Source organism: Synchiropus splendidus, chromosome 16 (genome assembly GCF_027744825.2).
Source record: "Synchiropus splendidus isolate RoL2022-P1 chromosome 16, RoL_Sspl_1.0, whole genome shotgun sequence".
NCBI classification, from domain to species: Eukaryota; Metazoa; Chordata; class Actinopteri; order Syngnathiformes; family Callionymidae; genus Synchiropus; species Synchiropus splendidus.
Genome location: NC_071349.1, coordinates 12,574,655 through 12,592,797, shown reverse-complemented (window position 1 = coordinate 12,592,797; position 18,143 = coordinate 12,574,655). Strand labels below are relative to the sequence as shown.

Below are 18,143 nucleotides of genomic sequence, written 5' to 3'. Positions count from 1 at the left end.
GATACGTCTGATACACAAAACTTTGCAAACGATAATGACTGCTGTTGCAACTCAGATTGCAAGTCAGATTTTATTCACACACACATGGACATGCCACGGTTCTCTTTTTGCTGTGGTAACTACCCAAGACGATCTCAGCCCAGCCGCATGATGGATATGTCAGACGCGAAAAAGCGGTTGGATGTTTTTGCTTCGATGTCCTGTCCAGGTTGGAGATCTTTGCCAGGTCGAGAGTTCAACCTTGTCCTCACTTTATCCTAAGTGAGGACAAGATGGAGATGGACAGATGGATCGTGGCAGTGTACTCAGTCATGAGGACATGTACTGGTCATATCATAAGAGCTGAGAAAAAGACAAAGCTCTTAATTTATCATTTCTATGGCGTAGGGACTCTCTTCGAAAGAGAAGCATCCAAGCAAGACCCAAAGGAGAACCACTGTTCTTGCAAGAGAAGCCAGTTTCTCAGGTCAAACTGTGACCTCCATGCTTCACTGGCAAGGGGCAAACCAAGGACACACTGGAGAAATATGACCTTGCAACACATCTGTATTCCCCAAGAAGAGGTGCATGAGCTTTCTGGACAGTAAAGTCATGGCCTTTTTACTTCACCTTCTACACCGGGGGGTCAGTGGAGGGAACAGATTCTTTTCTACTCAGTTGCCCAAAATGCTTGCAACAATGATGTACTCAGTTAGCAAGAAGGCAGACGTTAATTCAAAAATAGATGAAACTATAGAAGCACTCAAAAAGGCAAACCATGCTGCAGAAAATGTAGGCATGTGACATCACTTCTCATATTTATGAGACAAGTTAGAAAGTGTGTGCTGTCATCGTCAGCTCTCGGATTTGGGGTCAAGTGCTCAAGCAGAGAAAAGCGGATATATCTTGCAGCTTTTCTCCGAAATCCGGCAGAGAACAACTCACCTTTCTTTGCAGTTTCCTCCTCTGTGCTTAGTATGGGATTGTGGTGGGAAGACAAGGATAGACCTTTAAACCCGCACACACACAGACAAAAGATATTAACAATGTGGACGTCCGTCCTACTCATCATTATCTGTGAGGGGAAATATTATAGCTGTTCAAGATTTTAGAGCTGTAATATAAAAATCTCGTCGTTTGCAGTTCAGTCATGTTCAAAGTCAATGGAAAAAAAAAGGAATGTATTGCTACTGCAGGAGGGGTGAGGCAGTCGGCTGGGGATTGAGAGATCAAAAGAAAATCACTGAAGTTGTCTTGAGCAAGACGCTCCATCTCTGTATGAATGGGTGAACCATAAAGAGAGCAGGACATTGCTTTAAATGAATCTTTGAGTCCATATCTGTGTGATATTCATATTGTAAAAGTCATTTCAAATTGAAGTTACAATACATACAATGTCTGCAGGGCAGCCTTGTGGCGCCGTTGTTAGCCTGTTAGTGTCAAACACAGACCCGGTCTGTAACAATGTGATCCACACCGAGTGGCCATGCTCTCAGGGCTGCCACTCCAGAACTTGCGGGCCTTCTCCAGACCATTTCAGACGGACAAGAAGTACCCGTCAAAAAGGTCCATTAGGCTAAGAACAGAATGCCAACCAGGTACCTGGTGAAATGGATGAAGAGAGTCCCCAACAAGAGGAGACTGGTGAATCCCCTTGAACTTTCCTTCAGAGGCCTTATGGGCCAATCTGCTCAACAAGTGGGCATCACAAAGAAGGGTCTTTCAATCCACTGGGGTCCATATTGAAATCTGATCAAAGCCAACAGAGTTGCCCGGGTGAGGGTGTATGATGTTCAAAGACCAGAGACACAGATGAAGTTGCATCAGTACGAGTCACTGAGGATATCTCCGGCAATGTCTTGCACACACGGGGTGATGAGAGTCTTGAACTTCGGCCAATACTTGGGCAAAACAAAGCCAGCAAGTTATATGGAAAATTTTGGCCATAATATCAAAATGGTAGTACTTCGCTCTCTCAGGTCTGACTGACCTGTTGGTAAACATTTACTCCACAACATATGATTACATTTATCATGCATTAACTTATCATACTTGCATTTTCTTCATAGTTTCTAAGATAATTCTTTGAGATAGTGCATGTAGCTGAACACACATCAGTTGAAAGATCAGCTGTCAGTTGAGGATAAGGAGTATTTAAACTTTCTAGAGGGCATTAGCATCAACAGGAAACCAGTTTCAGCTCAAACTCCAATAAAAACAAAAAAGCTCATCTGTATTGAACTCCACATTTGGGGTTTTTTTTATTCTGTTCTAAAATTCTTCCAGAGTGATTAAATGAAGTGGTTAATACTTTTACTTTTCACTTTTATTAATATCTAAGATTACTCTTACAAAAGATCGCAGGCACTTTAACTTTTACAAGAGTAGGTTTCTGTCAGTTCATTTTTACTTTTACTCAGGTATTTTAAGAACAGGGAGAGATTTTATCACAACAAAATGATGCAACTGAAACTACATTATTGGAACTCGTCCATGAGTCTTGAAGCCGAAACTCCATTTCTGACAGTAGCACATTATTGGAGACAATGCCTGATCAGTGTCTGACACCTGACTTTAATAATGGATGTTTTTGAAACCAAAACTCCTCGGCTCTATTTAGGACCGCTGATGTGCGCAGCAGCGCGGCCCTTTGAAATTTAAATCTAGAGAACATAGGTGGGAGTTTAAAGCAGCTATTAAAAGCAGGACTGGAAAAGTCAAACTTGGTGAAAAACACACAGAGCAGCACTTTGAGAGCAGCAGAGTTTGGAGACAAGAGAAATAAACGACACAGCACTGATGAAAGATAAGAGACGGAGAGAAAACAAATGCAAATAAAGGACAGTCTGACACTGGCGGGTAGCTATGAAACAAGAATTATGAAAGGCATCTTCTTGTGAAAAATGATTGTTTTACTTTATCACGCGCTAAATTCATGCTCAAAAAAAGGTCCGAGTGACAACAGAATAAAGAGGGATAGGGAAACATTTTTCACAGACATAAACTGACTTCCGTTGTGTGAGTAGAACGGCAGTAAACAAATGTCAGAGCTTTATCTCAGTGGTGATCGCAATTAAAATGATAATATATTGGGCCATCTGCATGACAGTAAATCCATCCCCCAGTAATAACATTAGTTAACGTTCCATATGAATCCCAGTCAGAAACTTGTCGCCGATGGATGTGCTTTATCAGCATGTCTTCTAAGATGCCAAGACTGCAGGGTTGGGGAGGCCACATTTAAGAAGATCTCACTGAGGGCTCCGGATTTAATTTCTTGATTAAGAACGTCGCAATAAAACTAATGAGAGTTTGGATTTAAAAGCAGCTCAAGGTCAAATTAAAGAGGCGATGAATTCAAGGACACCATGAAGGAGGGGGCGTGGCCAAGCTAACTCCAGACATCACTCAGTTAGACATGATCAGGACATCTGAACTAGATGGCTTCTCTCAATGTGTGTGACAGCTCTACATGAAGTTCTCCCAGAGGACCTAGCTTCTCTGCAGACTGAGTTCACGCTTGTATCCATGTTCTCACTGTAACTATCCTGCTTTGGTCTTCCTGGCTATTTCTTCACTTCTTCTTCATCTCCTCCTTCTTCCTCCTCCTCCTCTTGCATTGGGTTGAGGAATGAGAACATAGGACCTTTTAGCTCCACAGTTGCCCCAACGACCCAACCTCAGATATTTGTTGGAAGATAGAGGAAGATCTACTCTACAAATCTTCTCATATCTACATCAATTATTGACAGTTTATAACCTGCATGCATATCTATGTGGATGTTTATCACCAACATTTGTGAAACGTAACAGCATGCAATGTTGGCCAATGTAGCCTGAGGATAGTATCTGAGAAAAACCTTTGGCGGGATCTTTTCAACCAGCAGTGTGAGCACCAGAAAGCACTGATACGTCTGAGATATTAACTGCCTCTTGTTAACTCTGTATGCCAATAGCAAAAATATAGTGTGGTCAGAATTTCAGTCAAATCTGCCTCCGACGAAACACTGAGACTTTCCGGTCTGTTGAACAGCAACAACTTTACCGTGCACCTCTCCCTTCCACATCCTGACGTTTACTTCAAGTGACAAACCACGTCACGGGCCTGAACCTTATGAATCCAATGGTTCTCTTTGTGAATGTTGTGTGCGTTCCCAGGGCCCTTTGAGGCCCGGGCTCCAGTTGACACTTTCTAATAGGGTGCAGTCCAGCCTGCTGTGTCTGCCATCGCCAATTAGCGACACCAAACAGCGTCACGCCGGCCGGGCTAATCTGTAAAAGCACAAGAGCAGGCGGTGCGACGCAGGGCCGCACGGATGCTCGCTGGTGTGGGAGAGCTTGAAGTGGCCACAAAGGAAGGAAGGAAGAAGTGCTGGATCATAAATTAGGCTGCTTCCTGGTTTGCATGGAGCTGCTGACATGCACTCCTCCGCATGAGTTGCAAACTCACCCACACCGGTGATGAATGACTACCAAGTTATTCGGCCTGTCTATGCCCTAGTTATTAAACCCCACTTAATTGGACCATCAATCACGGGATTCCATGGGCTATTTGAGGGCCTGCTATTCCGGTCACGTCACGATCAATCTGCCTTCACACCCGTTGAAGAAAACACTGGTGGAAAAAAGGGGTAAACCGAGGAGGGCGCAGGAACTGAAACGCTATAAATCTAGTCCCCAGAAGTTGTGAGGACACTTTCTCTGGGAGAGTGAGGATGTGGGCCACCGAGGGCTATAACAGGGAGGTTGAATTATCTTATTATTATAGTCAGAATCAACCTTTAAAATCGATGACGCGTGGAAGTTGAGGAGAGAGCCTTGGCAGAGGAGAAGAGTCACCTTAAACTAGGTTATTGCAGCGTGGCATTAATACTGTTGGCATAGGAACAGAAACACACGCACTGCCCCCTGATGTCTTCTTTCATTTGAAAAATGGGACAAATAAAAGCATGGTTTCCTCGTCCACTTTGTCCACCTTGTCATAGCTGCCCCACAAAATGAGACTATACATCTATCACTCTTGTATCTGACAGACTCTGAGACCTCAGAAGCAGAGGTCACCAGTTATCGCCCACTTCCTATTCATTTAGTAAATAAGCATGAGACCTGAGAGACACTTCGGCTCGATCCAAACATGCCTGTGTTTGGAGGTTTCTCAACAGCAGCGCCTTTGTGACTTCAAGCTTCATTGCATTCAGGTTTCAGTTTGTTTGTATATTTTCCACTGCTATGATCTGGAGCGCTTCAGGCACTGTGGAGCTGGTGAGCAAACCCTAACCCCGACCGACCTTATCTCAGAAATAATCACAGCGTGACTCACGGTAACGCATGAAATGATGTGCTCGATGCGAGGGCTATCTTTTACCTGTGTTAATCTTGGAGGTGATGCGAGACAGGTCGATGCGACGAGGAGGACGAATGGGCATTGACATCTTCGTCCGCTGCGTACTTCTCGGCCTGTCGGATGGTTTGCTGATTTTTGAGAGAGGAGCGAAGATTCCTGCGGGCAAAACAGAAAAGAGATCTTTAAAAGCGACAGGAAGTGTTGTTTGTTTCACTCGGCGACGATGCCGCTATTGAGTTTCAACAGAATAAAGACGCATTTCTATCAAATGATTTTATTCAGGTTTGATCGCGGGAAGACATCTGGGCACCTTGCCTGTCCCCATGTTCGACAGCGCCAATGAGGCAGCAACAGGGCTGTCAACACAAGCCTCTGGAGTTTCAGCGTCTTAATCTCAAGGAGAACTTCCAAACCCCTGAAGCTGACACTAGCATCCTTGAATCCTGTCAGATTTTAGACTGACCATAAATTCCCACAACTCTCACTGACATAAATCTAAAGTCGTGTGGTCTGAAGATTCAAAGCGAACGAGTGAGATCAACTTGGATAAACTCTCAAACACAGAACTGTGTGACACATTTTCAGGATAAGGCAAGTTCTGTTTTCATCTCTGTAGATATGCTTCTGACACCTCATACATGCACCAACGAGGACGGCTCCCACAGTGAGGGTTGAACTAAGTTGCCAGCGGTTCTTTAAAAATTGTCAGGAACATGTACAACATGCACAGTAAGTACATAGTGGTGAGGTAGAAACACATATAAACTTAAAATACAACTAGTGCTAGACTACTACTAGTGACCAGAATAAACATCACACAATTTAAAGGCACCTGAACAGAAATACTGCAGGTATGGGATGCATTTTTTTAAATAAAATCAGGATTTGGAAACCGCTGCAGATAATTCAGTAAATAAATAATATTAATTCATTAATGATATTTAAGCTTTAACCCGAAAAGCTGTTACTTCAAATATAGAAAATAGGTCACCACAATAAAATCAGATATAAGGAAGGAACATGAACCAAAAATATAAAATATTATTTATATTATTCTCTGAAATAACTGCTCCAGGAATCATAGTGTTATATTCAAAAACCAAACTGTGTTGATCACGTTACAGCTACACATTCACCTGCATGTTTCAAAGTGCTCACAAAAGAAGGATTTATTGGAAATACAGAACAGCAAATCGTTGATTTCCCTATGAAATATTGACTCTGGAACAAAAGGCGACTCCTCTGACAGACTGTAAACACCTGAGGTCAAATATAGCATCAATAATGGGGTTGAAATGGAACACTTGAGGTCAATAATGGTAAATAATTGACTTGAGTTCCCTGGGACTGTTTGAACTCGGTCGACCTACCATGTTTGATCGGACATGTGAAATACTGCACCCCGGCGACCGAGCCATCGTTCTTGCCCTCGGGTTTGTCGAGCTCCACTCCGGCCCAGAGCCCGCCGGAGAACTCTGTGTTGCCGCAGAATCGAAGGACTCCAACCTGGAAATATCAAATGACGAGTCAGCGTGATGCTAGTTTGTCTTTTCATGACGCAATTGGAATGAACTGCAATCATCTAAATTGGTAAAGAGGCAAACACTTCAAACAGAGTCGCTCACAGATAATAACAATGTGATGAAAGTTGCTCTCAGCCTGAGTCCACATTTATATTAACAATATAGTAGAAGTGGTGTGAGCATCATGCTGAGGAACACTCACATCACCAGTTGCACATTAAGCACTCAATAAATCTCAGTATGTGTATGACGCACCAAACCCTGACAGTTGAATATCAAAAATGACAGAGGCGAATGATCCACTCTCACAAACTAAGAAAGAATCTTTTGGTCCGCATGAGCAGTGCTAACTGAATATCCACTTGAATAAAGCATATAAATCTGCTGTCAGGGCGCCATACAGAACTCCAATGCCACAAAGTGAGAACAACTCTAAGTTCAGTTGAAACCATTACTTCAGCTGCTGCCTCCAAAACCCAACCACTGATTTAAAAAAAATGCTTTTTTTCACAATAGTGTTTTTATTCTTGCATCCTTCAGTATTATTGTTGTTATTATTAGGATGATCAAATTCATGTTTGTTTATCAATCATGTTTGAAGAGGCTCAGAATGGAGGAAGCATGTGTGGGAAGTAAAAAGAAAAGGAAAATGTGATGTTTGAAGTCCTCTTGAAAATAGACAAAAAGAGAATTAATAAATGAACAAATAAAAATAGATTAAAACAATAAAATAAAATCCTTACATGAATGAGTCACAGCCCTGTTTTGCAGGATTAATTCCATACTCTGGCACAACTTCTGAGTCCATTCGTCTTGGTGTCATGTTCCTCCATTTCTTTTCAGTAAGAAGAACCACCTGATGACCCATTCAATGCGCCAAAGTGTCGCTTTGTAATGTACAGGGAAAAAATCCAAACACTCTCACTGGTGTTTGAATGCTACTTGAAGAGGAGTGAAGCATGTTTAGACTGAATCAAGTCAATATCAGTGGCCAAACCAGGACCTGATCTTCTTCACACCTCACCTCATCAAAGTTTGTTGAGAGGACAAACATTTTGGCTTCTTCTCTCCACCTCACCCGCATCCTTTTCAGACACCAAACAGCTAACAACAGAAAATAATTGGATTTGCGGAATATGAACTCCAGCACTGACCCTGGCTCATGAGCACTGGAGTATTCAGCTGACTATGACCCGTCGCATAAGCACAGGGAGAAACATTATTTTGCCGCTGTATCTCACCTCTAAGAAGCAGCCACCCACACACTCTGCTGGGACCAACTTTTGATCCCACAATGAACCAAAAATCAATGCGCCGCCCGACGAAGACGCAGCAGGCAGTGCCAAAGTCATCAGTGATGACATGCAACCAAGGCAGAATGTGTTCAAGCATTAGTGACACCGATCACACAGCCGGATGTCGCACTCACGGAGAAGAGAACAAAGAACTTCGGCCTCGAAAAGAAATGATGTTGGGCAGACAAGTACCTGCCGCCATTGCCGCTGATTTCTTATGGCAGAGGAAACTTGTGATGTTCGACACAAAGAGAAATGGAGAAAGAGTTTGCTTTGTACATTCACAGGTGACAGCGACAAAATCAATAAATTTTTTTGACTTTCTCTTTGTGGCCTTACAAAAGGTTTTCTTCTTCTCCCGACTAAGATACAAAAAAAAAGTCATGGGTACAGACAGACAGCACAAGTAATGATCTAGTGTGCAATTCTCTGACTTAAAAATCGGCTACACCTGAATTTAGGAGACATATAATATCATAAATAAACAATGCGTATTAGTCTGTAATTAATCATAATAAACTACAGATTTGCCCTGGAATAGCCACAGAAATCTACTATAAACAACACAAAAAATTACCGATTATTTAGAGTAAATAAGCAAGTAATTACCTTTCTAATAGTTAATATGTCCTCCTCAATTTAAAGTGTTGCCAAAAAAACTAACTAAAGAAAGAAAGTCAACATTGAAATCAGCTATCACTGTGGAGGGAATCTAAATATAACTAAATTGTAGCAAGTGATAGAAGTCTGGGTGAAAACCCTGACTCCACAGCAACAGCAACAAACTGGAAATGAAAAAATATATCATAATAATGAATAATACGAGACTAAACATGCCAGAGTGCGCTGTAAGACATAAACCTGTGCGCTCAAAGAATTCCAAAATCATGTTGCTTAGCAACTGGAAGCAACTTTTCCTGGCTGATGAGTGAAATCTTCGCAGAAGGATGTAGCTGTGCGGAGAACAAACCTCTGCACGGGTGCGCGGCACAGAGGAAAGCCGCCACAGGCAACACAGACGCGTGTTCAACTGTCTCTTCTGGATTTCGGTCAAAAACCACATGATCCACTGGTTAATTCAGGGCTTGATAAACACCCAGTGGAAGGGAAAAGGCCACAAAGGACAGAACTAATCTGATCACTGTGAGGAAGTGTGAATAATGATTTGGATGAGGAGAGAAAACGCCAGTTTACATGATCATTTCTCCATTAAGTAAAAAACAGACAGGCTTTATCATTTCAACTCCTTCGCACAGGCTGTTTTCGAGGTCCATCTGTGTGGTTTGACACCAGAATAACCACTTGTTGTCTTAGCCTGACTCCTCAAGATAGAAACTACTTCATTTTCTTCGTCCTTTTCGATCGTCTTTAACAAGTGGTCTCAGCTAAAACTGCACCTCCTACTCAACACTAGCAGGTAAGTTAAATGACACCGAGGTCGATGGTCTGTGCCTCCCTTCCCATAAAAGTTCGGAGTGTGTTAGGGAGCTCCACTTTCAGGCCCAGAGAGGAGGGTTTTGGGATTTTCCCTTGGATGTTTGGAAAGCCTCTAAGTATAGCAGCATATTTAATGCCAGTTGTAGAATGAACCAGGGTTTCTACTTCTTTGTTCCCCACCACAGAGCACATGTCTATTTCCCAGCAATCCAGAAACAAGTTCTTGTGACCACTTAACTGTTATTCATGAACCCCTTATTGTCGACTGTGTCACTGACTGTTACTCCTCAAAGGTGTACCTCATGGGTGGCTTGCATGATTGAACATTAGGTATGTGGGACAAAATACCCAGACATCTCATTCTCCTTAACTGGTGCAAAAACTGAATAACAAAAGTTCAGGAGTGAAAGTTTGTAACTGTAAATACGTAGAAAAGTCATCATCTCAGCTTGCTTTCTCTCATTTTAGAGGTCTTAATATGTTTTTTTTTTATATTTTCCATTGAAACTTTTTTTAAAACTCAAAAAATGTTGACTGACACATTGAAAATGTACATACATACACACCACTGATAGATAATGGGACAGAGAAAATATGCAATTCAAAGATAAACAGTTTGAGCCATGAAGACTTTGTTTGTTTTGACAGAAGTTTAGCAAGTCACCTGTCCACCCTCCATCCAAAATCGAATGCGGAGGAGAGAAAGCTTAATGTGGAAGGTAAGCTAAGGATAACTGTTTTTCTATAATGCAGGGTTTTATTTTTCTGCTCGGGTATCCGAAACAAAATGAAGACTATATCAGACACGGATTATGGGGAAACTTAGTGTCTGTTATTCAGTTTCACATGTGTTTTAATAAACTAACGCAGAGTAAATATTATGATGCAAAACAATGAATAAATGCACCTTAGCAGTGATCCATCATTATCATGATAATCAGTCGCCAGCTGCTGTGATTCCAGCTCAGCAGGGCGCACCATCAAATACTCACGTAGATCAAAGCCACTCAGAAGATCATGTTTTTGTTCTGCTCACTGGTACTAGCAGGTCTGACTACCTGGGCTGAACGTGTAGGATTAGGATTCACACCTATTGTTATGCCTCGGTACGAGACGGCTCAGCGTTTTAAGATGATGGAGACAGGGGGAGAGACAAACAGCCGTGACAGCAAACACACCGACACTTGAAGCAGGAAGAAGGTGGGCACCAAGGAAAAACGGATGTGCAGAAAAAATGCTTTGAATCGGCTGCAAGTAAGCCAGTGAGGCCTGGCAAGAATTTCACAGTCAGGATTGGGGAGTGAATATGAAGACAGTAGAGTCACACACCTTCTGCCCAGCGATGACTACGCGGTCTCCAAGTCTGATTCCCATGGAGCCTAGTTGCACTTTGGCTTTGTCAGAAAGAGCTGCAGGGGTTTGGGCCGGGGACGTCAGGGCCAGCGGGGAACTGGGTCGGGGCAGTGCCTCTCTCAAAAGCGTCCGGAGCTCTTTGGCAAGAGCGGCTGCATCCGCCATCTCTAGGGGCATCTCTAGTGGGTCTGGTACCACGTCTGCTGGACACAAGCCTTTGTCATTCTGTTGAGGAGAAACATGAGTGGCTTAGCACGACTGCCAGTGTTTATGCTACTTGGGGTCATCTGTTTTTTAAGCCTAAATCTGGGTGCACCATCTCCCAACTGCTGACTCAATCTCTCCAGATAAAATCTAAATCCTTCTGTACAACCCAATTACACATCATCATGAGCAACTCCTGTCATCCACAGTCCAGTCGGGGGTCTCAATAATCTTCACAAATCTTCTCTCCGAACACCCTTTTTCTACTGCCACTGTGCTGATGCTCGCAACATAACATTTTGGCTGCAGATTTCATGTTTCAAAATCTGAATGCGACAATCGTTCGTAAACACTCGTCTACATTTTGCATTTAGGAGACATGGCGTTGACAGTTTTGTGTAAACATCTCTTCCAATTGCAGAAGAAGGAGGCAGTGGGAAAATGCCCGGCAGCAGAATTCGGCAGCCATTCTCCCACTCACAGCAGGTGGCGCAAACTGCTTTCAAAATCCATTTTTCGCTAAAGGAATCACAACCGTGTCGAGACAGACGGCAATGACAAGATCCAAAAACTCCCAGACGATTTTATTCGCAAATTCAATCTGAAAAGAAATCAAACATTTTTAGCCTAATGTGCAATTCTCCAGCTTCTCTCACAGTTAGGGATTTATTCAGGAAAACAGCACGATTGAGTCAAGTCCAACAGCAAGCTCTGAGATTCACTGACTATATTCTGGATAAATGAAATTGGGATTTCATTTTAAAATATTTTCTTATTAATTATTTAATCTGTGAAAAACATTTGAAAATATTTTTTAAAATATTTCATATTTTTTTATAAAAAAAAAAGAAAACAAAACAAACTCTTAAGTTAAGAGCTATACAAAATAAATTGCTTCCCATAGACATGAATTTTCCATTAAATAAAAAAATATTGAATATAATAATAATTAAGAAAAAACAATAATAACAGAAATAATGTAAAAAACAGTGCTCATGTTAAAAAAAATACAGATTTTTTTTAAATAGAAGCCATTAATTACTGTTATTTATTATTATTGCTGTGGCGACCTCTGAAGGGAGAAGCTGAAAGATTTAAAAAAAAAAGAATTACTGTTATTATTATACAATAAAACAAACGCCTTCAAGTCACCAAAACTCAAGAGAAAATGGATGCTCTGAAACTATGTGCGCGCCTTACTGACCGACGATGCTAAAAAGTGCTGACAGCATTAAAATCTTTTTTATTAAAGTTTGACTTTCAATGCATCTGCCAGCAAAGAAATGGCTTCAATCTACCTGGCAAAATTGATCTTGTAAAAAGCGGGAAGTGGAACCATCGGGGGAAGCAATCCGTCACAAGCAAGTGATTCCATTGGAAAGCACATATTTTCACTTCCTATGGCTATTAAGATGAAAGGCGTCGAGCGGCGGCTGCGTGAAAGTCCCACTACATATATTTCTGACATGCCTGTAAAACTTTCCACCGCTCAAATGCTATATTTGGAGAGACAAATCACTGCAGGGCCAGAGCATATCAAATTAAACCACCTACGCAGCTGACCTTTCCTCAACTCTGCTTTGGTAGCCAGACTTCTTCACAGCCCTCGACTGGCACCGGCGCCTTTACAAATGTGAGTGGCACAATTTGGAGGCAGCGGCAATTCACACAAATCACCGTGACACTGTGAACTTTTCGTGCTTATTTGCTTTAGAGCCAGTTTTTGGCAACGAGGGAGAATGAAGGTTCGAAGGACCTTTGAGGGTTGTCCCTAAAATAAATATTTAAATTCGTGGTGAGGAACAAGTCTGAGTTCCCACCGATAACTGTATCTTTCTTTATTAATATACATTCCTCACAAGTGTTTCTCTGACTCATCTCGACTCTTGTCATTTAAAAACAAAAAGAAAAAAAAAAGAACTCATTCGAAGCACAATACTGGCCTCAAGTGGTAAGTTTAAGTACTGCATGAATCAGGCGCTAGGAGAATTATCATAATAAGGATAATAATAATTTTAGTTATTTAATATATGTTAATAATTTGTTTTTGAATGTGCACATCCCATATGCACAATAGGATTCAAATATAGTATGTCAGTTCTATTTCTAGCAACATGCTATATATATATATATATATATATATATATATATATATATATATATATATATATATATATATATATATATATGCTTTATTATGGTTCATATTTCAAAATATATATTCTAATAATCAACAGTGTTTCTAATGTTATAGAAACAATTTTTAAAAAATGATTTTTTTCGCTAACAACTTTTTTGCCAAGATGCTCCCTTCGTTCTGTTGTACATGTACGAAACAAAAGCTCATATAATAAAAAATAAAAGTAAATGAAAAATACGCTTCTTCATTATGTGTCTTGTATTCTTTCTGTATTCATTTTATGTCCTTTAATAGCAGTGTCCTGAACAGCGTTTCATAAATAAAGTAATAATATTCAACGATTTTCCCAAGTTTGAAACCATATCATCGTAATAATTGCTACTTGTCACAGGGTCATGTGGCATGGCACCAGCCTCTGAGGCTGATCCCTCAAGTGATCATTATCAGGAGCTGAATATGCCTGTGCTGCAAATTGCAGCCTCGTAGCAGTGAAATATCTGATGACTGCTGCTGAAGAAAGTGACAGATGATGATCATCAGCAGTAAACCACCTTGTCTGATGAGTTTAATGAGCGCGTGGCGTCATGTGAGCGAGGAGAGTTCACTCAAACTAGTGAACATGGTGAGACGAAAACCTTCCCGTTGTAAAGTGTGAGTATAAATATTAGCATGGTAGAGAGGAGCTTCTTTAGGCTAGTTAGATTACATTTCTGCTGATCTGGCGCTTTTATTGCAACTGGTGTAAATATACGAGTATGTGTTTTGGGGCAGAACTGCTTTATATCTTACCGAGCAGGACGCAGAGACGCACTTGGGGGAGTGTCGCGCACATATAAAACACATTTATTACGTGCCGAGCCGAAGATATAAAACAGTCGGTAAGGAAATTGTGGCACTCAATTTAGGACAAGAAACAACGCGGATGTTGGAGAGCCTGTCTGCGTGGAGAGCCCTCGCGGCTGTAACTCACTCTGAACGCCGGGTTGGCTCCGTGCTCCAGGAGGGACTTGATGGCTGACGTGCACAGGTTGGAGGCGGCGATGTGGAGGGCCGTGCCAAAGTCAAAGTCGCTGCAGGTGGCGTCAACATCTGAGGGACCAGAGGAAGGTGTGGAGGAGAGTAACAACACTGTTAAAGATGAACTTAAACTTTCGGCTCTTGGCAAATCTCTCAACCAAAATAGCCCAAAAATGACTTGGCATTTTTTAACTTATATTCAACAGAATAATAGCACAAGGTGGAATGAGGCTTTACGTTTCAACAAGTAACTTCATCCCATTTGGAAACAGCAGGAGTGTTTTCACATCCGAAAACATTATCACAAATGACAGCAACCAAAACTAACACAGGAATTATTTTTATCTCCTCTGAACCAGACACATCATGCCCAACACTTCATATCTGATCATATCTGTAATGAACAACGCATTTGCAACAAAAGGCATCAAGATCTATTAGACTGGGGCTAATAAGGTACTACATGACAAGGGGAAAATAAGATTTTAAAACGTGAAGGCATACTGCCATCTAAAGGTTGAAGTAAAACACTGCTGCAGCAAACCAGTGAAATTAAGAGTGCCAAAGAACAGATTATCCACTGACTTACGGCAGCAATATGTAAAGAAAAATCACTAAATATGAGTGAAGAGAATTTGTTTTTCTTTTGAATTGATGTCCTGAATGTTGCATCAATGCAGTGCTTGCTTACCTCCGGGCTGTGAGGCTTGTAAGACCACCTGAATGAGCTGCGGCACATCAAAGTAGGCGGCGTAGTGCAGAGCCCTCATGTTGGTCCAGCGTGAGCGAAGGTTGGGGTCAGCGCCCAGGGCGAGGAGCCGACGGGCGAAACTGGCCGCCGTGTTGGCGTCACCTGGGGGGAAGAGGTAAGAGAGGGGACATCTTTAAAGGGGATATTGAGTGGTCACCAGAACACTGGTTAGACTGGCCATCGCAGCTTCACATGCACCTCATCAGTTATAACACGTCATGACTGGCTGACTCATGACGTTTTTAAAACCTCAGCTAATGTGATGAAAGTTGTCACCAGCGACCCCCATGTGACTACCAACCGATGCCCGGAGCGCCAGCCTTGCAGCAGTAGTGGAGGAGACTCATGTCCGTCAGTCCGTCCCGGTCATTCACCCCACAGCCTCGCTTTAAAATCTGTAAAGAGAAAATAGTTCAAATCAGACTAGCATGAGCGGTTCCTTGCAATAACCTTTAAAAATTGAAGACGTATTGAGGAAAGTTCAAGCAGAAGTAAATATCATACTGGGGAAAACAAGCATATTAAAGAAAAAGTCTAATAAAAACATTGTGTGGAAAAATAGAAGTTTTTATCAAGAAATATATAGTATAATAAGTGTCAATAAATGAAGCGACAATGAATCTTGATTTTGCAAATAAAAAAACATTCAAAAATAATATGTACATATTTTTAAAGAAAAATACACATGGAAAAGTAAGACGAGGACAATAACAAAATATTTCAAAACATGCCAAAGAACAATGAAAAAACAACAAATTAATAATGCAAAACATTCTATACAAACAGGAGAAGGAAAATGCAGAACTAATTAAACATGAATAAGTTCTAAATTAATACAGAAAAATAATCTGACTACAAGGAAGACATTAAAAAGAATTAAAAGCTTATTCAAATTGTACAAAAAATAGTATAGTAATAAACTAGGAAAATAAATACTATTAATAACAGTGTGAACAAATTTTAAACTATAATATTCTACTTGATGTCATGTTGAATATAATTTGTAGTTACACTTTGAGAACACATATTAATATTTAATAACATAATTGCTATTTACTGTTTGTCTTACTCTTTTCAACTTCTATGGTTGCAGAACTTTTATTTTTAGCGGTGTAGTTCATGAACAAGACTGAGTTGCATTAAAAAGAGATCAAAGAGCAGATGTCAGCACACACCCTGCTGTAGCGTCTTCAAATGAGTATTAACTAAGGCACATCTCTTTAAAAGCTTCACCTCATTTCCGATGAGGTCAATGTTCCTCTGCACTTGAGGGACCCACTGCCTGAGAACAGCGAACAGCTCCGGTATGCTGGTGCAGGGGTCCAGCAGAAGCTCCCTGCACTGGGGCTCGCCAGGGTCAAAGAAGGAGAATTCTGCCAGCGAAGCGGAGGAGAAAGAGAAATGTTAATGACTGATGACTGGAGAAATTAAAGCGGGTGTACGACTGTGAAGCATCTGCGGAATCGTATGAACTTTGGCGACAGTCTGTTCGATTGATTCGGTCAAATTACAAATCTTGGGAAATGGCCTTGCCGCGCTCGCAGAGGTGAGTGGAATCAGATGTGACAGCAGATGGCAAATGACTCATTACAGAGGGCGACAAAGGCTGAAAAACCAATGGGTTGGCCTTTAACGCTGAACGCAGGCGCTTAAAACAACCTGCGTCTTTTGTCCACGGAAAGTTTCACAGCAGCGTTCACAATGTGTTGTACTTTAGCAGTTTCACAAAGTAAAGCCACGCACCCCCTTGTGGCGGGCGAGTAAAAATCTTTGATAATATCAATTTATGTCTGACTATTTCTATTAGTTATAATTAGTGCTGTCATTTTAACGTGTTAATTGGATTAATTCATTACGCCGCAATTTAACGCATTAAAAAATGTAACACAATAGCAACGGTTCTTCATTTTGCCTCCTTTAAAGGCGTGTTATACTTCTATTATTCATTTTTGAATTGCTATATTGAGATCAAATGCCTATTTGAGACAGCCTTATTTTATTTCAGAATTTTATTTATTTAACTGAATCGCTGTATTTGTATTACATTTTTGAACCCTTATTTTATTTATTTAACTGTATTGCTGTTTGTTTTACATTTTTGAAGACAGCTTTATTTTATTTATTTAACTCTATTTCTGTATTTGTTTTACATTTTTGAACCCTTATTTTATTTATTTAACTGTATTGCTGTTTGTTTTACATTTTTGAAGACAGCTATATTTAACTCTATTGCTATATTTGTTTTACATTTTTGAATCATGAACCTGGCCTAACTGGTTTGCGGACGTGCTTGACCTTTACCTTTGGATTTCATTTATGAAGCACAGTTCACCAATAAAAAGAATGGATTTCAAATCTCTTCTTCTCTTCTTACTGTATTCAATTGATTAGTCATGCACTACAATTTTTTAATATCCTAGAAATTCTTCATCAAATTCTTTATCAGGAGCAGCCTATAGCAGCAGCAGATATGACATAAAAATGCGATTAATTCGATTAATTGATTACAAAATCCTGAAATTAATTCGATTAATTTCTTAATCGACTGACAGCACTAGTTCTAATAGCTGTTTTTATTATTTTTCTTGTATTTAAAAGCTAATATTGATTGTCTGGGCTGCTATCAGCATGGGAATATTGAGAAATATTAATGAATAATATAAAAACACTCAGTTACAACACTCACTTTTAATATCTGTATATAGTCTTTAACAAAATAAGAATTCTCCGAAATCATAATTTGAATATATCACTTTGGTAAACTGAGCGTGTGTGGACTCACCACAGTCAATGGGCATGGGTGCCGAGGCCACCTGGTGGATGAATGGCCTCTGGTGCGGGAACAGTCTGGAGTTGCAGTCTGGGGCAGCGTCTCCCTCTGCTGGCTCCGAAACGTCCTCCTTCGTCATCTCCACCGCAGGACTGGATGCTGTCACGGGAACAAAGCAACTTTCTCAATGAAACCGTCGTGTGTTTCATTTCGGACGGCTTGATGATGACAGCCAGTGCTGCTCTGATCTATGGTTTGGCTCGAGGTGATACGGATGAAGTGATTAGAGTTGAGATCACAACTGCCTGAATCTTTTTCAATAAAAACTCA

At 40.9% G+C, this 18,143-nt stretch overlaps 1 protein-coding gene across 3 annotated transcripts in view; it reads right to left on the bottom strand.

Moving 5' to 3' along the window:
• LOC128747864 (CAP-Gly domain-containing linker protein 4-like) overlaps positions 1-18,143 on the bottom strand; it is a 58,658-nt gene that overhangs the window by 37,243 nt on the left and 3,272 nt on the right. For all 3 annotated transcript variants that reach the window (XM_053846087.1, XM_053846086.1, XM_053846085.1), the window contains exons 2-9: positions 17,826-17,972; positions 16,277-16,416; positions 15,345-15,438; positions 14,984-15,145; positions 14,246-14,364; positions 10,908-11,156; positions 6,694-6,829; positions 5,345-5,479 (exon numbers count right to left, since the gene is read on the bottom strand). In XM_053846087.1, coding sequence (XP_053702062.1) covers positions 5,345-5,479; positions 6,694-6,829; positions 10,908-11,156; positions 14,246-14,364; positions 14,984-15,145; positions 15,345-15,438; positions 16,277-16,416; positions 17,826-17,952 — 1,162 coding nt within the window. In that variant the 5' untranslated portion in view covers positions 17,953-17,972. The remainder of the gene's footprint in view (positions 1-5,344; positions 5,480-6,693; positions 6,830-10,907; positions 11,157-14,245; positions 14,365-14,983; positions 15,146-15,344; positions 15,439-16,276; positions 16,417-17,825; positions 17,973-18,143) is intronic.